Raw genomic sequence first — 22,196 nt, 5'->3', positions numbered from 1 at the left:
AATACATTTTTTTTTATAATATTTAGCAATATGGGTGGATATTTCTCTACCAACTCACACGAAATCGGGAAAAGTTGCCCCGACTCCTCTTCGATTTTCGTGAAACTTTACCCTAAGGGGTAACTTTTGTCCCTGATCACGAATCCGAAGTCCGTTTTTTGATATCTCGTGATGGAGGGGCGGTACGACCCCTTTCGGTGTTTTTCAATAATTTGCAGCCTGAAACGGTGATGAGATAGTAATTTGGTGTCAAAGGGACTTTTATGTAAAATTAGACGCCTAATTTGATGGCGTACTCAGAATTTCAAAAAAACGTATATTTCATCGAAAAAAACACTAAAAAAGTTTTAAAAATTCTCCCATTTTCCGTTACTCGACTGTAAAAAAATTTGGAACTTGTCTTTCTTAGGGAAATTCAATGTACTTTTCATTTTTTCATTTAGAACAAAAAAAATAATTTTAAAATTTCGCGTTATTTTTTCTAACTTTGCAGGGTTATTTTTTCGAGTGTAATAATGTTTTACAAAGTTGTAGAGCAGACAATTACAAAAATTTTGATATGTATACATAAGTGGTTTGCTTAAAAACATCACGAGTTATCGCGATTTTACGAAAAAAAAGTTTTGAAAATGTTGGTCGTCGTTGATCATGGCCGTTTATGGTCACCCGTGACAGACACGGACGACAAAACAAAAAGAAACGCAAAAAGGAACTTTTCCAAAACTTTATTTTCGTAAAATCGCGATAACTCGTCATGTTTATAAGCAAACCCCTTATGTTTATACATCAAAATTTTTGTAATTGTCTGCTCTACAACTTTGTAGAACATTATTACACTCTAAAAAATAACCCTGCAAAGCTAGAAAAACACGAAATTTTAGAATAAAATTTTTGTTCTAAATGAAAAAATGACCCTTCTGGGTCAATGTAAATTCAAAAACTACATTGAATTTTCCTTTAAATGACAAGTTTTAAAAAAAATTACAGTCAAGTAATGAAAAATGACAGAGTTTTTAATACTATTTTAGTATTTTGTTCGATGAAAAATAGTTTTTTTTTTCGGAATTATGAGTACGCTATCAAATACTTTGACACCAAATTTATTGAAAAACACCTCTTTTTTCGCATGTTCAAAAACGAAAGGGGTCGTACCGCCCCTCCGTCACGAGATATCAAAAAACGGACCTCGGATTCGTGATCAGGGACAAAAGTTACCCCTAAGGATAAAGTTTCACGCAAATCGAAGAGGATTCGGGGCAACTGCTGTGTGAGTTGGGCGTTGGCGGAGAATTACACCAATGAAATTCGAGTCTAAGAAGCTGCTATGAAACATCATCTTTAACCCTGAGTAAAATTACGATTTTGAAAGGATAATAGCCATTTTTTAATGATGGAGAGTGTATGTAATTGTACTCACCGTCGTAACCAGCCGTCCCGCCAGCTGATTCTCGTTGACCTTCACGTCGTAGAACATGTGCTCGAACGCCGGATTGTGCAGATTCGCCGGCAGGATCGTTATCTTAACCCTGGTGAAGCTCGTGTAAACCCCGTCCGTGACCGAAACGTTCAGCACGCTCTGGTGCTTCTCGGCAAAGTTCTGCATGTTGACCAGCGTGATGATGCCCGAAATCGGATCGATGTCGTACGTCTGCAGCTCGTTGCCCTGGGCTATTGTGTACGTGAGTCGATCGTGGTCGATGTAGTCCGGATCGGACGCCGAAACGACCGTCACGAACTGGCCGCGGGCCGCGTGTTCCGACAGGACGCACGTGTACGACGGTTGCTCGAACTTGGGCGGGTTGTCGTTCATGTCCAGGACGGACACCCACACGTGGGCCGTCGAGCTGAGACTTGGCACGCCCCGATCGCTGGCGATGACGGTGAAGTGATGGTGGCTTAGCGTTTCGTGGTCGAGGGACTTTTTCAGGTAGATTACGCCGTCCGTGGCGTCCATGTGGAAGTACTCGGAGGTGTTCTTGGAGTCGGTTTGCAGGGCGTACGAGATGACCTGGTTGATGCCTAGAGAGGTGGGTGAGATGCAAGTGGTTAGTTGGAATGGTATTTAGGAATTTTCTGTTTTGTTAACAGGATGATGGTTGGTTTCTGGATCAGATACAATTCACTTAATAAAAGTTAGTTTAGCGCTAACAAATGGTCTAAACCTAGTCAATTAGTTTGGTTTTCGAAAAATAATCAACTTGTCAACATTTTAATCAGTGAAAGCTGCAGCTCAGTGAACACACAAAAACATCAAATCATTGATGCTATCAGTGCTCAGTTCTAGTTAGTAGCAAAACAAACCCCAACCCCTATTTCCAATGAAACATCAATTCCCAACCCCAACCCACAACCAGCTCGATTGTGTCACCAACTGCTCGATTAATTGCAACGATACGCTTTCGTTGCGATGCCACAAATTATCTGCCATTCAGCAACAGCGAACAGTTCTGTGCTAGAAAGTGCAACTCAGCTGTGTGTCGGCGAAATCAAACACGACAACAATGTAATGCAATTTGCAGGATCCACCCTGACCATATGCAACACCACCACCAGGGCAGTTGACTGCACAAAAACAATTTCCATCGCCGGGGAAAAACTTTTTCAGCGAGAAAAGCTGACGGTCAGACATTTGCGCCCTTTTTCCCAAGTCAGGCCAACAGACTAACGCCAACGCAGCTTAATAGGTGGCGAGTTTTCCGCTTTTCCAGTACGATTACATTTAGCTTTTGAGACACTTTGACAAAAAAATCTGAAAGTTCACAATGTATGGCTTGATTATGAAACATATTTTTTTTTGCAAATTATTGCCTGTTGTAATAATTTCTACCTAAATTTTCACTGAAGTGTGTGTCTGAATTTGTTTTACAAAACTGTTTCAGTATACGAATAAAACAATAAATTTTCGATATTTCTCACAGTGCCCAACAAAGCCGGGGATGTTGTTTACCGATTCCGGGAAACTCTTTCCAGCCAATCCAAAAAGGGGCCAGGTGGAGATGACTCCATTATCCGCAATTAGAAGCGATTTTAAGCTTCCTGCTTTCCCCTAGACCATTGTTTCTCCACCAGACTTGCGCTGACTTGGCAAGGGAAGAAGCTGTTGAAGCTGTTGTTGTTGTTGTGCGCAGACTTCCTTCCGGGCGACGCGGTGGTGGCCAACTGGAATGAGTTTCATTACGCTTGGAAGTTTGCCCGTTTTCTGGCGAAACATGTTCCATTGCATCTGTTGTTTGGTTTCATCAGGATAGTTAAAGGTACGTGATGTTTTCAATTGTGACCCCGCACTCTCTTCGGGTGAAATGGCTTTGTTTTCAAATAGCCCGGTAATGATGGGTGTTTTGGGATTACACGTGAGCCGAGTTGGCAAAATCACAACGCATCTGATCCGCCCGGGGGAGCATAAACACGTGTGTGCATGGTTGAACCATAAATTTACGGATTATCAACATTTTCAACAGCGGGGTGATAATCTGCTATTAGCATTGAATGACCGGAGGTATTTACTCTATTTAGCTTATTGTATCTGATTTGTTGAAATCAGAATGCTTAAAGAGCTAATTTGTATCATAAAATCATAAAATCATAAAATCATAAAATCATAAAATCATAAAATCATAAAATCATAAAATCATAAAATCATAAAATCATAAAATCATAAAATCATAAAATCATAAAATCATAAAATAATAAAATCATAAAATCATAAAATCATAAAATCATAAAATCATAAAATCATAAAATCATAAAATCATAAAATCATAAAATCATAAAATCATAAAATCATAAAATCATAAAATCATAAAATCATAAAATCATAAAATCATAAAATCATAAAATCATAAAATCATAAAATCATAAAATCATAAAATCATAAAATCATAAAATCATAAAATCATAAAATCATAAAATCATAAAATCATAAAACCATAAAATCATAAAATCACAAAATCATAAAATCATTAAATCATAAAATGGTCAGCCCCCTTCAAAATTTCCTCAAAAAATCAGGGCCAAACAGATTATTGATAAAATTGATTTTTTTTTCAAAAAAGTTGTGCAATGAATTGTCAACTATTTGCAATATTTGATTTTGTATTTTAAATCAAATTGGATAATTATTAGCTTTGAAACATTAAAGATTTTGGGACCAAAGATTGAAAAAATATCAAAACTTAAGAAAGAGTTTGTCTCCAAAATTTATTGAAATTTTGTTTTTTTTTGTTGAAATTTTGAAAATTATCATTCTATAAAGTCAGATACACAGATATTTTGTTTTTGAAGAGTAAAATGTTCATTTAAACATATGAGCAACTCTCGCTGAAAACGTCCCACTAGATGCACATGTTCTCAAATCGTTACGGCAATGTTCTCATTCGATTCAGCGCACCAAAAAACCATTAAAACAACCTTCGAACCATTGAAAATGTCAGCCGTTAGCCACCTGTAAATAAAAACTTGTATTGAACTATGGATTTTTTCGAAAAAATGCCTTAATTTGGAGAAATGATATCTCCCAAAATACATTACCAAACATCAAAAAGTTATATATCGTTGGAAAGGTAATCGTGAGGGCTTTCTATCGCACTTTGAAAAACATTTCAAAAAATATTTTTTCAAGGGTAATTTTAAGGGTTTTTGAGAAACTTACTCTTAATTTTGAATTTTGACCGTGTTCGCAACCACTTATCATTGCGCAACCATTTTCATTCGAAAGATTGGAAGATTTTGCATAAAATCAACTTGAGAAAAGTAGTGTAATGAAATAGTTTTCGTATAGTTATTAACGGATGAAAGAAATTGGTTAAAAATAACCAAAGCTCAGACTTCAGAAATGAGCCTAATTTACAGTCAAAACAAAGCAGGGTTGTATTTGAGCCGAATGTACAGTCATATGAGGCAAATCTGGACATATAGGGTGAATAGGGACAGCTATTTCAACTATACTTTCACTCATCAGATCATATTTTTAAATGTTTATGTAAAAACATACATAAACAAACAAGTTTCTAAATTTTATGCAATTAAGTACTCTGAAAACTAATGACCTTACTTAGACTGTAGTCTCGATTCGCCACATTTCACTGAAGTAATATTTTATGTACAGAATTTGTTTTGGGAAGATCTGCTTTATTTGTATAACCTCAATCGTGCACAAAAAAAGGCAAAGTTGAAATCAATATTTTTTGATCAAGTTAAAATTTTATGGGACTGTTGATACCATAAAAAAAGCAAAAAACTCGATTTTCGTCCAAATTGGACTACGCCCTTTCATTAAACACAAGCCAATTTACGATAAATTTACCTTAATTTGAGATTAAAAACTACCCCCAATGGAAAACTGAATGAAAAATTAACTAAAATTAAAACAAAAAAAAGTTAAAAATCCCTTTACCCCACACACGGGGCAAAGCTACGCACTTATTTTTTAGAGTAATTGCCTGGTTCTCGACATAAAAGCAATTTAAGGTGAATTCTAGTACTACGTTTTGAAAGCAAGTGATAAGGGTACCATTTGGTATATACAACGAATTAAAAATATTTTATAATCATCGGTGACAGAATGATTGTCACTAGGTGCGTACCGTTGCCCCGCTTTTCTCTATTCTATGTAAAAAAATTGGGATTCATTTAACTTTAATTTTTAATTACTTTCATTTGTCCAACATAAATACATTGAAAAAAGCTTTAATTGAAAAACAGACTACACTTATTAATTCCACTAATAATCTTTCTAGTGAGTTCTGACTCGACATTGTACGGCTTGCGGTTTCAGAGATATCGCAGTTTGTCAATGAAGGTTTTTAACATTGTTTGCAGAAAAGTGAAACTTTGGGGTGGTGTCAAATAAAAGGACCTAGTCCGATTTGGACGAAAATCGAGTTTTTTGCTTGTTTTTGTGGTATCAATTTTAACTTGATAAAAAAATATTGATTTCAACATTGCACTTTTTTGTGCACGATTGAGGTTATACAAATAAAGCAGATCTTCCCAAAACAAATTCTGTACATAAAATATTAATTCAGTGAAATGTGGCGAATCGAGACTACAGTCTAAGTAAGGTCATTAGTTTTCAGAGTACTTAATTGCATAAAATTTAGAAACTTGTTTGTTTATGTATGTTTTTACATAAACATTTAAAAATATGATCTGATGAGTGAAAGTATAGTTGAAATAGCTGTCCCTATTCACCCTATATGTCCAGATTTGCCTCATATGACTGTACATTCGGCTCAAATACAACCCTGCTTTGTTTTGACTGTAAATTAGGCTCATTTCTGAAGTCTGAGCTTTGGTTATTTTTAACCAATTTCTTTCATCCGTTAATAACTATACGAAAACTATTTCATTACACTACTTTTCTCAAGTTGATTTTATGCAAAATCTTCCAATCTTTCGAATGAAAATGGTTGCGCAATGATAAGTGGTTGCGAACACGGTCAAAATTCAAAATTAAGAGTAAGTTTCTCAAAAACCCTTAAAATTACCCTTGAAAAAATATTTTTTGAAATGTTTATCAAAGTGCGATAGAAAGCCCTCGTGATTACCTTTCCAACGATATATAACTTTTTGATGTTTGGTAATGTATTTTGGGAGATATCATTTCTCCAAATTAGGGCATTTTTTCGAAAAAATTCATAGTTCAATACAGGTTTTTATTTACAGGTGTCTAACGGCTGACATTTTCAATGGTTTGAAGGTTGTTTTAATGGTTTTTTGGTGCGCTGAATCGAATGAGAATATTGCCGTAACGATTTGAGAACATGTGCATCTAGTGGGACGGTTTCAGCGAGAATTGCTCATATGCAATTTCTTTGTACAATTTAAAGATAAGATAATCTAAAAAATCTAAGTGTAAATATGGGTATCCGGCGCCGTCGCTCTGTGCAATAATCAAACACTTTGGAGCCCAGGGCGGCGAAGTCCTTGTAACGTCATGATTTGAAATCCGGACACTTAGTAGCATATGATTTTTTTATAGCTGGCAAAAAATTAGATAATAAGTTGGAAATAAAGAAATATCATCAGGATGTAGTATTCAAAAAAATCAAATTATTCGCTCTACAGCATTGCCTTGGCGTTCTCGATTGCGAGATTCCTAGTCGAAACTAGGTGTCCGAAGGATTGATTGTTGAGGCAATTGCAAACCTCTTTTTACACCTTAGCTTCCATCTACCCCGGGATTCGAACTGACGACCTTTGGATTGTGAGCCCAACTGCCTACCAGCGACTCCACCGAGGCAGGACCCAGGGAGACGACTCCTACACCTGGACTGAGCTAACGACCTAACCCTTAAGGTTAGACCGGGACCAGCATTTACTTCCCTGTCCGACGGAAGGCGTGATCAGACAAATCTCGTCTCAAAATTTGCCACCGGGACCTTCTGGGATCAAACCCAGGCCGACTGGGTGAGAGGCAACCACGCTTACCCCTACACCACGGTCCCGGCAGGATGTAGTATTAACAGTCAGTTTTAAGAGAATACATGCAATATATGTATTTTCTAACAATTTTTCACCAGAATATGAAAATTAAAATGATTTGTTGTGCTTCGAATCCCGGACACTGATAAAAGCTGATTCGAAATCCGGACACTTTTGCTTCGAATTCCGGACACTCGATTTTGCTTATGAACTGCACAAATTTGAACTGAAATGTTAGTGAAAGGCATTCTTTAGATCTCAAATAAGCTGTTAAAATCAAAACAATGGATATTTTATATAAAAATTTGCTAGAATTTAAGGAAATCAAAACCATACATTTCTGCTGTGCCTTCCCGGGGCTTCGGACGCCTATGAAATATTTCACGTGAAATGTTTCGCATTTTTGGTAAACTTATTATTTTATTTTATTTAATTGTTTTGACATTAACTACAGCGTTAAAACAAACTTTAAATGAAAGTTGATGTTAGAATTCATCAAATAACACAGTTTTGATATTCATAATGCGAACTTATATCCAAATAATTGATAAAACAAGATGAGGTGTCCGGGTTTCGAAGCGTCCGGGAATTCGAATCATGACGTTAGTTAAATGAAAGACACTAGTGGATGGTACTAGCAATGGTGGCCGACAGCTATGAAAGTCAACTTCGTTTTTTTTATTTTAAATTTAAAGATTCAAAGACATGAAGATTTGAAGATTTGAAGATTTGACAATTTGAAGATTTGACAATTTGAAGATTTGAAGATTTGTAGATTTGAAGATTTGAAGATTTGAAGATTTGAAGATTTGAAGATTTGAAGATTTGAAGATTTGAAGATTTGAAGATTTGAAGATTTGAAGATTTGAAGATTTGAAGATTTGAAGATTTGAAGACTTGAAGATTTGAAGATTTGAAGATTTGAAGATTTGAAGATTTGAAGATTTGAAGATTTGAAGATTTGAAGATTTGAAGATTTAAAGATTTGAAGATTTGAAGATTTGAAGATTTGAAGATTTGAAGATGAAGATTTGAAGATTTGAAGATGAAGATTTGAAGATTTGAAGATTTGAAGATTTGAATATTTGAAGATTTGAAGATTTGAAGATTTGAAGATTTGAAGATTTGAAGATTTGAAGATTTGAAGATTTGAAAATTTGAAGATTTGAAGATTTGAAGATTTGAAGATTTGAAGATTTGAAGATTTGAAGATTTGAAGATTTGAATATTTGAAGATTTGAAGATTTGAAGATTTGAAGATTTGAAGATTTGAAGATTTGAAGATTTGAAGATTTGAAGATTTGAAGATTTGAAGATTTGAAGATTTGAAGATTTGAAGATTTGAAGATTTGAAGATTTGAAGATTTGAAGATTTGAAGATTTGAAGATTTGAAGATTTGAAGATTTGAAGATTTGAAGATTTGAAGATTTGAAGATTTGAAGATTTGTAGATTTGAAGATTTGAAGATTTGAAGATTTGAAGATTTGAAGATTTGAAGATTTGAAGATTTGAAGATTTGAATATTTGAAGATTTGAAGATTTGAAGATTTGAAGATTTGAAGATTTGAAGATTTGAAGATTTGAAGATTTGAAGATTTGAAGATTTGAAGATTTGAAGACTTGAAGATTTGAAGATTTGAAGATTTGAAGATTTGAAGATTTGAAGATTTGAAGATTTGAAGATTTGAAGATTTAAAGATTTGAAGATTTGAAGATTTGAAGATTTGAAGATTTGAAGATTTGAAGATTTGAAGATTTGAAGATTTGAAGATTTGAAGATTCGCTCCCTCCGTGTACGCACGAGAGCATGCAGCTAGTGCTCAGTGCTCCATCGTTTTTTCGATTTTTTTCGCCGTAATTGATTGTGGTCACCCGCGAGTTTGCTTCTCCAGCATGCCAAAGGCCGGCCGTGGCCGTGGCAGTTCGAGTGCGGCCTCGAAAAACCCGCGAAGTTCGTCTACCGGCCGTGTGCAAAAAGGTAAACAAACCAACGCCGTGTCGGCCGCCATCGCGCAGGGGAGCGTCAGCGCTGAAGGCATCGACAAAAAGTTACTACATCCCGGATATGTCCCAAGATCACCAGTGCGAACCCGTTCCGGTACTTCCGGTGCCACGACCAGTGGCACATCAACATCCGCCAACATCCCCATCAGGAACGAGTTCCAGATGCTGAGCGACGACGAAGAAAATAACAACTCTGACGGTAGCAGCACTACCGACGACGACGACGACGATGATGGTCGTGCACGGAAAAAAGTGCCGACGTCAAAAAAGAACAACTCTCCAGTGGAACGTAGACCACCTCCAATTTTTGTTTTGGACACGTTAGCGGACGATGTTGACGAGTTGCTGGAAGGCCTCGGATATTGTCTGAAAATCGGTAAGTCGGCAGTGCAAGTGATCACACTGACCAAAAAGAATTTCGACCTGGTGTTTGAAGAATTGAAGCGTAGCAACTTCAACTTCTACACATTCAACCCCGAGAAGCCCCCTGTTAAGGTCGTCTTGCAGGGTTATCAAGACCGTCCGATCTCCGACCTGAAGGGTCACCTTTCGGACGCCGGAATAAAACCGCGGGAGATAAAAGTGCTCTCGCGAAAGACAACAGTCACGGGTGTGCACACACTGTACCTGTTGTACTTCGACCGCGGCACCGTCAAGCTCCAAGATCTGCGGCGGACTAAGACGTTGGACGGTTTTTGGGTAAACTGGCGGTTTTACACCAAAAACCCGACGGACGTAGCGCAATGCCACCGTTGCCAGAAATTCGGCCACGGCTCGCGGAACTGCAACCTCCGGCCCCGCTGCGTGAAGTGCGGTGAGTCACACCTCTCGGAGGCGTGCGCACTGCCACGTAAGGCGGACTTGGGGGACAAGGCAGAACAAACTAAGCTACGCGTAAAGTGTGCAAACTGTGACGGTAACCATACCGGCAATTACCGCGGATGCGTCGCGCGCAAGGTCTATCTCGAGGAGCAGGAAAAGAGGAAGAAGAAAGCGTCCCACCCTCCTCAGCGAAGTACGAGCGCAGCCGTTCCTGCAGCTGGACAGCGTACGGTTCCAGCGGAAAACTCAGCGTTCCCTCCTGGTTGGGGGCGTTCGTTCGCCAGCGTGGTCGCTGCCGGTAGCGGCAGTACGGCCCAGCAAGAAGTCACCGGGGAAGATCTCTTCACCCTGCCGGAGTTCTTTGCTCTCGCGGGGGAGATGATGACGCGGTTTCGGAGCTGCCGGAACAAGGCAGAACAATTCCTGGCCCTTGGGGAACTGATGATCAAACACATCTACAAAGGATAAATTACCTGTGATCTAGATATAAGCTTTCTCTTCCTCTATCCCCTTTCCTTTGCAATTTCTGTAAGTTTTTTTTTATAGTTTTTTCTTACTCTTGCTAGTGCCTTAGTTAAAGAAATAATTGTTCCTAAATGGATTATGATGCAACACACAGCTGTAAGGAACTCCAATACTCTGTTATGCACTTCAAAATAACTCATTGTATCTTGATTATTCACCAATAAAACCGAATTGAATTGAAAAAATTGAAGATTTGAAGATTTGAAGATTTGAAGATTTGAAGATTTGAAGATTTGAAGATTTGAAGATTTGAAGATTTGAAGATTTGAAGATTTGAAGATTTGAAGATTTGAAGATTTGAAGATTTGAAGATTTGAAGATTTGAAGATTTGAAGATTTGAAGATTTGAAGATTTGAAGATTTGAAGATTTGAAGATTTGAAGATTTGAAGATTTGAAGATTTGAAGATTTGAAGATTTGAAGATTTGAAGATTTGAAGATTTGAAGATTTGAAGATTTGAGTATTTAATGAATTGAAAATTTGAAGATTAAGCCATTGAAGATTGAGAAAATCATAGAAATATTTAATTATTTATAAATTACAAATTTCAAAAAACTGTATGAGTTCAAAGAATTTATTTTTTTAAAGGGCCATCCATAAACTACATCGTATTTGGAGGGGGAAAGTACTTTATACTGAATGATCTATTTTAAGCTTTTAGTTATCTGTTTTTTTATATTCTGTTTTCAGTTTTCAATTTTCAGTTTTAATTTTTCAGTTTTGTCGGTGATTGTCTTTTATTGTGATACTTCAATTGATTTTACAGTTTCATCCCAATTCTTTTCCTCCTAATTAGTTCTTCAAGTCATTTCTCCAAGTTTGTTTTTACTGACTCCATGAATTGGAATGAAGATAAATCGCTCGCTTTCCCGGAATGCTTTTTCTGCTCATTTTTTGCTCTTCACCAGCTCGGTGCCCCGAAGGTGAAGATGTCATCTGTTTAAATTAGACAACAACAGGAACCAGAACAATAACGACGCCAGTCACCCTGCTGTCACCCAAGAAGAAGAAGAAGAACAATCCCTGTCGTCGTCGTCGTCGGTTCCCTGTCAGCTTCACCATCACCAGGCCCCGGAAGTGCAGACATAAAAACCATCATCATCTGGCCCCGAGACTTACCGGTGTCGTTATCCTTGGCCTGCACTTTGAGGATGGCCGTCCCGAACTGGGCCCGCTCGGACACGGTGATGTTGTAGCTGTCCTGCTCGATCTCCGGCGGGCAGTCGTTGACGTCCTGGACCAGCACCGAGACGGGCACTTCCGCCGACACGCCGGAAACGCTGTCCGTGGCTCTAATTAAAAGTTCGTAGCTCTGGCGCTGCTCGTAGTCCAGCTCGTCCACCACGTAGATCGCACCTGGAAAATCGTCGTTGTGGTGTGGAGAAAAAGGGAGAGAAAGAGAAAAATATGTAAGGATTAACAATTTATGCTTTAATGAAAGTATTAAGCCGCTGCCGCGGAAGCATGCAAAGTGTGTGCACGCCAATTTTATGATATTTTTTTTTTGCTATGCTGAAGGTGCGAATAATATGTTAGCAACAACAACAACAACAACGGTGTGCATAAAATGCAATGTTTCATTTTGTGCAACGTGGGGGGAGGCCACTATTAATTATGATTGAAACAGAGCAGCCGAGCGTGGATTAATCCTTGGATGCAGTAGTTTATATTACACACCTGGGGGGCTAGAAAAATGGTTCATGCAAATTAGTATGACACAAAGTAACTTAATAATAATTGATTGTTTTCGGCACAATGGCGTCAATGAGACTGATTTGATGAAATTACATGCTGTTTTGAAAGAAAATAATTAATAATGAAACCGAACAAAGCACATATCTCCTGAAATGTTCACAACTGAACTGTATTTGAAGCAATTTAAATTACAAATTACAAAATACTTCGAGGACCATCGAGTTCAATCGACAAGAGCCCTCTCGAAGGTGCGCACACGTGGTATTGGTTTTTGCGGTTATTCACGAAACAAAAAACCAATCGTATGTAATCAAAATCCTAATTACGCAAAGTTTTACGCACATTCGCACAAATTTGTGGTTTTCCATGCGTGGTTGGTTCTCTCTCTGGTGTGTGTGTGTTATCACCCGATTAAATAAGTTCTGTGCGCGGCCGTAATTGGAAATTGCGGTGCCAGACTAATAATAATGAAGCCCAACCCCTTGTAGCCCTCCAAAAAACCAACCCTCGATACTATAGTGTCAAACCGTTTACGTGATTACGATTTGGTTTCGGGCGCCAGCGTGGACGAATTTGCGTGGGAAAGGGTCAATGTGTGGGTTGGTGTGTTACCCAAAAATGGGCCCCAAATCACGTTTCGCAATTATACGCCCAACAAGTCGGACATCGAATACATACTGGCAAGAATAGGCTCGCGGTTTGATGGAACTAAAACCGGATCGAATTTGGGTAAAGTTAGAAATATTTTTTCACGTTTGAATAGTGAGATTTGAGCTAGTTTTTTTGTATCGTAGAGATGAGTTTTTTAGCAAAACCCAATCTAAATTTCGAACGAACTTTTAACAGTTCAGAATGTAGTAAAAAATTATCCCAATTCAACGTTAATTCAAAATGATTTTTTTTATTTATGCAAATTGATGAAAATAGAAGTATTCTGCTTTTTAGGCATTTATAGCATAAATTATCTAGTTTGAACTTATTTTTAATAAAAATAAAATTTGAATTTCGTTTTAATATCACAAGATGTTTTAAAGGTACTAAAATAATTCCATTGATTTTTAAGGAATTATTTTATAAAATCTTGCCATTTTATATAATTATTAATGAAAACCAAAATTCATAAGATAAAAACCCTTATCAAAGAATTTAGAAATTCGAAGAATTACAGCAAAAAAAAAAAAATAGACAAATTTCAAAGAATTTGAAATCACGTCAAAGAATGTCCAATTCAATTCAATTCTTTATTAATACATGTAGAGTAAGGACTGCTCCTTTTCAATTACTACAATCAGAATTTCAAAAAATTTCAAAGAATTTCAAAGAATTTCAAAAAATTTCAAAGAATTTCAAAAAATTTCAAAGAATTTCAAAGAACTTCAAAGAATTTCAAAGGTTTTCAAATAAATTCAAAGAATTTCAAAGAATTTCAAATAATTTCAAAGAATTTCAAAGAATTTCAAAGAATTTCAAAGAATTTCAAAGAATTTCAAAGAATTTCAGAAAAATTCAAAGAATTTCAAAGAATTTCAAAGAATTTCAAAAATTTTCAATTTTTTTTAAAAATTTCAAAGAATTTCAAAGAATTTTTAAAATTTCAAAGAATTTCAAAGCATTTCAAAGAATTTCAAAAATTTCAAAGAATTTCAAAAAATTTCAAAGAATTTTAAAGAATTTCAAGAATTTCAAAGAATTTCAAAGAATTTCAAAGAATTTCAAAGAATTTCAAATAATTTCAAAGAATTTCAAAGAATTTCAAAGAATTTCAAAGAATTTCAAAGAAATTCAAAGAATTTCAAAGGATTTCAAAGGATTTCAAAGAATTTCAAAGAATTTCAAAGAATTTCAAAAAATTTCAAAGAATTTAAAGAATTTTTAAGAATTTCAATGAACTTCAAAAAATTTCAAAGAATTTCTAAGAATTTTAAAAATTCCAAAAAATTCAAATAATTTCAAAAATTTTAAAGAATTTTAAAGGATTTCAAAGAGTTTAAAAAAATGTCAAGGCGTCATCCAAAAAGTATGTCACGCTCTAGGGGGCGGAGGGGGGGGGTCTGAGCAAGTGTGACATTGCATGTTATAAGTATAGGAAAAGCGTGACAAAGGGGGGGAGGGGGGGGGGGGTAAATTTTGGCTGATTTTAGCGTGACGTATTTTATGGATGAAGCCCAAAGAATTTCAAAGAATTTTAAAGAAAAAAAATTAAAGCATTTTAAAGACTTTGAACAATTTCAAAGAACTCCGAAGAATTTCGAAGAATTCCGAAAAATTTCAGAGAGTTTCAAAGATTTTTTTTTATTTTTTAAGAATTTTGAAGAATTGTAAAGAATTTGAAAGAATTTTAAAGAATTTTTAAGAATAATAAAGGATAAGAAAGAATTTTAAAGCATTTTAAAGAATTTTAAAGAATTTTAAAGAATTTTAAAGAATTTTAAAGAATTTTAAAGAATTTTAAAGAATTTTAAAGAATTTTAAAGAATTTTAAAGAATTTCAAAGAATTTTAAAGAATTTTAAAATTTTTTAAAGAATTTTAAAAAAATTTAAAGAATTTTAAAGAATTTTAAAGAATTTTAAAGAATTTTAAAGAATTTTAAAGAATTTTAAAGAATTTTAAAGAATTTTAAAGAATTTTAAAGAATTTTTAGGAATTTTAAAGAATTAAAAAAAAAATTAAAAAAAAATTAGAATTTTAAAGAATTTTAAAGAATTTTAAAAAATTTTAAAATAAAAAAAATTAAAGAATTTTAAATTTTTTTTAAGAATTTTAAAGAATTTTAAAGAATTTTTAAAGAATTTTAAAGAATTTTAAAGAATTTTAAAGAATTTTAAAGAATTTTTAAGAATTTTAAAGAATTTTTAAGAATTTTAAAGAATTTTAAAGAGTTTTAAAGATTTTTAAAGAATTTTAAAGAGTTTAAAAAAAATTAAATTTTTTTAAAGAATTTTGGAGAATTTTAAAGAATGTTAAAATTTTTTAAAATAATTTTAAGGATTTTTAAAGAATTAAAAAAAAATTAAAGAATTTTGACAAATTGAAATTTTTTTGAAGAACCAACTATAAAGAATTTGGAAGAATTTCAAAAAAGAATTTTATAGAATTAAAATGAATGTCGTTTTTTTTGTAAAAATTCAAGGAAATTCTTTTTAAAAAAGTAAAAAAAAATCAGAAATTTAAAAAAAATTAAAAAGTGTCGAAAAATTTCAAAGAATTTCGAAGCATTTCTAAAATTTTCACAGAATTTCAAAGGATTTAAAATAATGTAAAAATACAAAGAATTAAAAAAAAACTAAGACTTCCAAATAATTTTTAAAAATTCAAAAAAAAAAAAGATTTATTGGAATTTTGAACTAATATTCAACAAGGCATTAAAATATTTCTATTGAGATTACTTAAAAAAAAATTTTATTTTAAAATTAATTTATAAAATTCATTAAAATTTATAGAATTTCTGAGAACTTAAATAGAATGTTGAAAAAAATTCAACTGATATTATATTATATGGAAATTTAAAGATTTCAAAGTACTTTTAATAAGATTTAAATTGACTTTTTTTCTCCAAAATCTGCCACTGTGATGACACCTGCTGGTCGTTTTCCGGGAAACCGATTACAACATGGGCGCGAAACGCCGGAAATTGAGGGTCGATTTCTGGTGCATAATTCAAAATCGACCAACCTAACTGGGCTTGGTGGATCTGCTGATGGGCTAAAAACAATAACATTTAAATCTGATTCCGAGCGCCACACACACACACAATTCTACACACAATTTCACTGCATAAATGAGTAATGTTGATGGTGATTTGAAATTACAGCCGCCAGCCAGGGACGGAAATTGTGTGCCACACTACATGTATAGTCATTTTGTGGAGGATAAACGGTTTCGATGCTGTCAAACCGACTGGAAAATGGATGGAACATTTGGCAATCCACTGCGGGGTTGTAGTTGGTGGATATCGAGTTGATTCCGGGGTGACCTGATATGTGTAATGTGGCGGTCTAATGAAACGTGTATTAATTAATGAGTTCAACCGGCCGATCGATTCCGTGCTGGCAAATTTACATTGTATAATTGGTTTCGATTGTGTGTGTTTGAAACTGGAATAGGTTGAAATTGATGTTGATTGAACGGGACTGGATTACAAAAGCTATCATTTAACCTTTGAAAATCCACAAACTCAAAATTTGATCGTCTTCACCGGAGCAATTTTCGTTACAAAAAGCTATCAACTTTGCAATTTGTTACCCCCCTCCAAAAAAATCCAACGACGACAAATTCTTCCCTCTCAACATCACCCAAAATAGGTGTTACACTAAATAGTAGCACATCAGTAAATAGTTTCCTTCTACGCCTTCTTCATCGCGCTGCTGGAGACCATGTCCAGGTTAATTGCACCGAGACGAGGCTTCCCACCCCTCACTCCTGGTGGAAACATGCCACAAATACCCTGCTGTTTCGTGTTTCGAAAGGAGTTTAGTTTCCTTCCTGGAAGCACCTCAGAACACGAAGTACCTTCAGCTTGGCTCGGTTGTTGATGTTGTTGATGCCCCTGGACGGTCCTGACAGAGTAGTGGAAGCTGCACTTGGGTGAAATACAGATCGATGGCCGTACGTGTATGCGGAGAAAAGCAGGGTGGTTGTTTGTGTAAAATATGGTTTGAAATTATTTAAAATATTTTTGAATGATGACCCGGAATTTTTGAAAAAGTTTATTCTTTCGAGGTGGAAAAGTTATAAATTTGATTTTACGCAAAAAATCTTTTCTTTGTTTAAAAAAAATCATCGAAGAACATTATCAATCGAGACACAGATAAATTCGTGTTTAAAATATTCATGACTTATTTGAAATTAACTTAAACTCTTAAATTATTATTACTTTAAAATTGTAGCCAAATCAGTCTTTGCTCTAGACTGATTATTTTAAAATGGGCACCAATTTCAAGATTAAACCACTTAAAGTTTATTTTGAATAACTAATTTCAGTGTTTCAATTTTTGGAAATAGTGTCTATGATTGACCATTTCTAATTTTTTTTCAAATAGTTTGAAATTAATATTACCCTTTTTTGAAATGTTAGTTTTGATTGAAAAAATGAAAATGTTGCTTTCAAGAAAATCGGGAAATTTCATGAATGTTGTTTTAACATTAAAAATCGGACCATTAGTTGCTGAGATATCGACGAAAGAAAATGATGGGCTGTTTACGTGATACTTAAAAACATCAATTTTCCTGTTTTTAACCTTTGCATGGCAATATCTCAGCAACTAAAGGTCGTATCAACTGAGTTGAAGTTTCGGTGCTCTCCCCATTCAAGCCTTTGGACTCCTAGGTACGAGCAGAAACTTGCATTAGAAACCACAAAAGACCCTGGGGTCGTTAATGTAGATGGTTTGATTTAAAAAAAAATCTCAACTCGGTCAAAGATTTTTTGTACATTCTGGAAATTTCTGAAAGGTTGGCATTTGATGTCTCCTAAAACATATTTATAAAAAAAGTGTTTTTTTTTGCAAATCAAGTTTTAGTGAGAAAAAGTGATTTAAAAATTACCAATTTTTTTTCTTACTGTGTATATTTTTTTTTCCTTATCCAAACCTACAACTTTGCCAAAGACACCAAATCCATCAAAAAAAAAAATTCTTTAAAAGAAACAGATTTTTGAATTTTTGTATATGATTTGTTTTTTTATGGGCAGCTGCCAAATTTGTAAGGAAAATGTATGGACAAAATAATGATGCAAAATGGCTTCTTTGGGCATACCAAAGGCACCAAAAAAGTTTCAGCCGGATCAAAAAATACAAAAAAAACAAGTGACCGAAATTTAAGAGAATTGCTCAACAGCCTAGAAGCAGAACAACCTTATTGCCTAGTACCAAGTTTTAAGAATTCAACTTTTGTGAATTTTTCTGATATTTTGAAAAAATATAAACAGAAATCGAATCAGCTCTAACATTTCAAAAAGGTGAAAAATTCAACATCACTCCCTTTTGAAATGTTAGAGTTGTTACCAAAATTCTAAAAATATTTTTTCGAAAAGATTAGAAAATTTGAAAAATGTATCATCCTATAAAAAAATTAAATCATTAAGGAGAATACAATTATTTTAGACTTTTTTGTTAACTTCTTCCCCTTTTCCCCTCCCATCAAAATCGTTTCGAAAAATTAAGGGGCAAAAAATGCCAAAAACTTCAAAACTACAACAAAAACTCAAGTGCAATCAACTGAAATCAATTTAAAAGCTTTCCCGTGCAATGAGCATAATTTTGAGAATGTTTGGGTTTATTCAAAAAACTAACTTAATCCACCTATGTGGTTGATGCCTTCCTCACCTTTTATCAACAATGGGTAATATGAGTGGTTTTGACACATATTTCAGCTATTTTTTTAGATCAAGAAAAATATGTACATAAATAGCACTTAAGTGGTCATAACTCGAGACAGGGTTGCCAGATCTTGAATGTTGTGGACTCTTTGGAAAGGTCTCTTGATTACCTAACCAACGATGGGTCGGATGATGGAACCGGACATCGTTTACAAGCGTATAAATGAGATCCGGTATCAAAAAAGTACATAAATTTCACTTAAGTGGTCATAACTCGAGACAGGGTTGCCAGATCTTGAATGTTGTGGACTCTTTGGAAAGGTCTCTTGATTGCCTAACCAACGATGGGTCGGATGATGGAACCGGACATCGTTTACAAGCGTATAAATGAGATCCGGCATCAAAAAAGTACATAAATTTCACTTAAGTGGTCATAACTCGAGACAGGGTTGCCAGATCTTGAATGTTGTGGACTCTTTGGAAAGGTCTCTTGATTGCCTAACCAACGATGGGTCGGATGATGGAACCGGACATCGTTTACAAGCGTATAAATGAGATCCGGCATCAAAAAAGTACATAAATTTCACTTAAGTGGTCATAACTCGAGACAGGGTTGCCAGATCTTGAATGTTGTGGACTCTTTGGAAAGGTCTCTTGATTGCCTAACCAACGATGGGTCGGATGATGGAACCGGACATCGTTTACAAGCGTATAAATGAGATCCGGCATCAAAAAAGTACATAAATTTCACTTAAGTGGTCATAACTCGAGACAGGGTTGCCAGATCTTGAATGTTGTGGACTCTTTGGAAAGGTCTCTTGATTGCCTAACCAACGATGGGTCGGATGATGGAACCGGACATCGTTTACAAGCGTATAAATGAGATCCGGCATCAAAAAAGTACATAAATTTCACTTAAGTGGTCATAACTCGAGACAGGGTTGCCAGATCTTGAACGTTGTGGACTCTTTGGAAAGGTCTCTTGATTACCTAACCAACGATGGGTCGGATGATGGAACCGGACATCGTTTACAAGCGTATAAATGAGATCCGGCATCAAAAAAGTACATAAATTTCACTTAAGTGGTCATAACTCGAGACAGGGTTGCCAGATCTTGAATGTTGTGGACTCTTTGAAAAGGTCTCTTAATTACCTAACCAACGATGGGTCGGATGATGGAACCGGACATCGTTTACATGCATATAAATGAGATCCGGATATATGTGAAAACACATTTTTATACATAACTTTTGAACTACTTATCGAAACTTCAAACAATTCAATAGCGATGTATGGGACCCTTAACCAAGTCGAATGCAACTGGTTTGATCAAAATCGGTCCAGCCAGTGCTGAGAAAACTTGGCAAGAATTTTGAACACATACATACATACACACACACACACACATACACACACACAGACATTTGTTCAGTTTTCGATTCTGAGTCGATAAGTATACATGAAGGTGTGTCTCTGAGCTCTTAATAAAAAGTTCATTTTTAGAGCAGGATTATAGCCTTACCTCAGTGAGGAAGGCAAAACGAATATATTTGTCAAATCCTACATTTTTTGAACACTAATAATAATTATCATATTTATTATTGACAATTGCTATAATTTTGGCATTCGTGTTATGAAAACTAATCATTACAAAAACAAATTAACTGATGTAAAAGCATTTTAAAACACCTTTTTGTTTAAATGTTGAGACTGTGCCTTATTATTTCGTTTTTAATTAATTTTTTTTATGTATTTTGCTACCAGAGGTCCAATCATTAAAGTCTTTAAATCAATTTTATTGGTTATTTTAATGAAGTTACATTTTATAAAAGTTCTATTTTATAAAATATGCTATTATGATTGCAAATTCAAATTTACATTTTAAACTGAAGTCACAAAAATTGCTCGAATAAAATTCCTTTTTTTCGAAATGGCTTCTTTGATCTAAGGAAAGGTCCCCATAGAGTTTGAGCCGAATAAAAAAATACAGCCAATTTCGTAGGGAATGAATGAATGAATGAAGCCTGGGACATTTTTCTATAAATTTTGGTGATTTATTCGAAGTATTCTGTTAGCAAATACTACTGACCGTCATTTTTTAAAGATCTGACACATTTCAAACATTTGAAATTACTCTCTTAAGTCATATTTTAATTTTTACGTTAATAATCTATTCAATTCTCGGACAGGACTAAGTTTTGAGCATGAGCATGAGCATGAGCATGGTTGACTGCCAATGAGCTGCTACTCCGTTATCGACAGATCAGCTGAAGTTAAACAATGAATCAAAAATGATCAGTGGGAGCCAACCATCCGTTCACTGTTTAACCTCTGAAGATCTCTACTTTATTAGTCAATACCGGCGCCCTCCCAAGAAGCCTGCAGTTCAACGAAAGGGAGGAATGTTAGTCCGATAGTTGAAGTTGCAGACTCATCAAGCACATAGTTTTTCGCTATATACTTGTTGATACCGCTTGAGATCGTTGAATCCACAGCATCTCCTTCAAGCATCACGTGATTAATTTTTTTTTGGGTTAGTAGGATAAGGTATTGGCTTTTCGATGCCTCCCGAGCTACGACGCTATGGGGAGGACTTTCAAACAGACCCGTCAGCGAGCCTTCCGAGCAACGATGCTATGGGAAGGTCTTTCTGGTTAACACACAAAATCACTCACACACAGTTATTTTGCTCCACTATTAACTCAACGATCCAAATTGTCAGTGCGTCTTTCGATCATTATATAGAAATGGCTTTTTCACCGCAAAAAAATAAAACCTTATTCGAAAAATTTAAACACAATCCATCCGACGCCGTGCCTTCCGATCAACGATGATATAGGAAGGGCTTTGAAAATCACAAAAGAAATCACTTTTCACTTCGAATATTTTTTACGACCACGCGCTTCCTTTGTTCAATTATGCCTGATGACGCTGCATTTTCAGAGGGCAATCATCTCCTCGCAGCGCACAATACACGACAAAAAATGCGAAACAAAAGGCACACACAAAAAAAAATCACTTTTCACTTCGAATATTTTTTACGACCACGCGCTTCCTTTGTTCAATTATGCCTGATGACGCTGCATTTTCAGAGGGCAATCATCTCCTCGCAGCGCACAATACACGACAAAAAATGCGAAACAAAAAGCACACACAAAAAAAAATCACTTTTCACTTCGAATATTTTTTACGACCACGCGCTTCCTTTGTTCAATTATGCCTGATGACGCTGCATTTTCAGAGGGCAATCATCTCCTCGCAGCGCACAATACACGACAAAAAATGCGAAACAAAAAGCACACACAAAAAAAAATCACTTTTCACTTCGAATATTTTTTACGACCACGCGCTTCCTTTGTTCAATTATGCCTGATGACGCTGCATTTTCAGAGGGCAATCTTCTCCTC

General features: G+C 35.1%; 1 protein-coding gene across 9 annotated transcripts in view; it reads right to left on the bottom strand.

The window, feature by feature from the left end:
- LOC120423636 (fat-like cadherin-related tumor suppressor homolog) overlaps positions 1-22,196 on the bottom strand; it is an 861,295-nt gene that overhangs the window by 25,680 nt on the left and 813,419 nt on the right. For all 9 annotated transcript variants that reach the window (XM_052708242.1, XM_052708241.1, XM_052708240.1 and 6 more), the window contains 2 exons: positions 11,895-12,131; positions 1,418-2,019 (listed from right to left, as the gene is read on the bottom strand). In XM_052708242.1, the coding sequence (XP_052564202.1) occupies positions 1,418-2,019; positions 11,895-12,131 (839 nt within the window). The remainder of the gene's footprint in view (positions 1-1,417; positions 2,020-11,894; positions 12,132-22,196) is intronic.

Source organism: Culex pipiens, chromosome 2 (genome assembly GCF_016801865.2).
Source record: "Culex pipiens pallens isolate TS chromosome 2, TS_CPP_V2, whole genome shotgun sequence".
NCBI classification, from domain to species: domain Eukaryota; kingdom Metazoa; phylum Arthropoda; class Insecta; order Diptera; family Culicidae; genus Culex; species Culex pipiens.
Note: the sequence above shows the minus strand (reverse complement) of the source record. Positions and strands in the feature narration are given on the sequence as shown.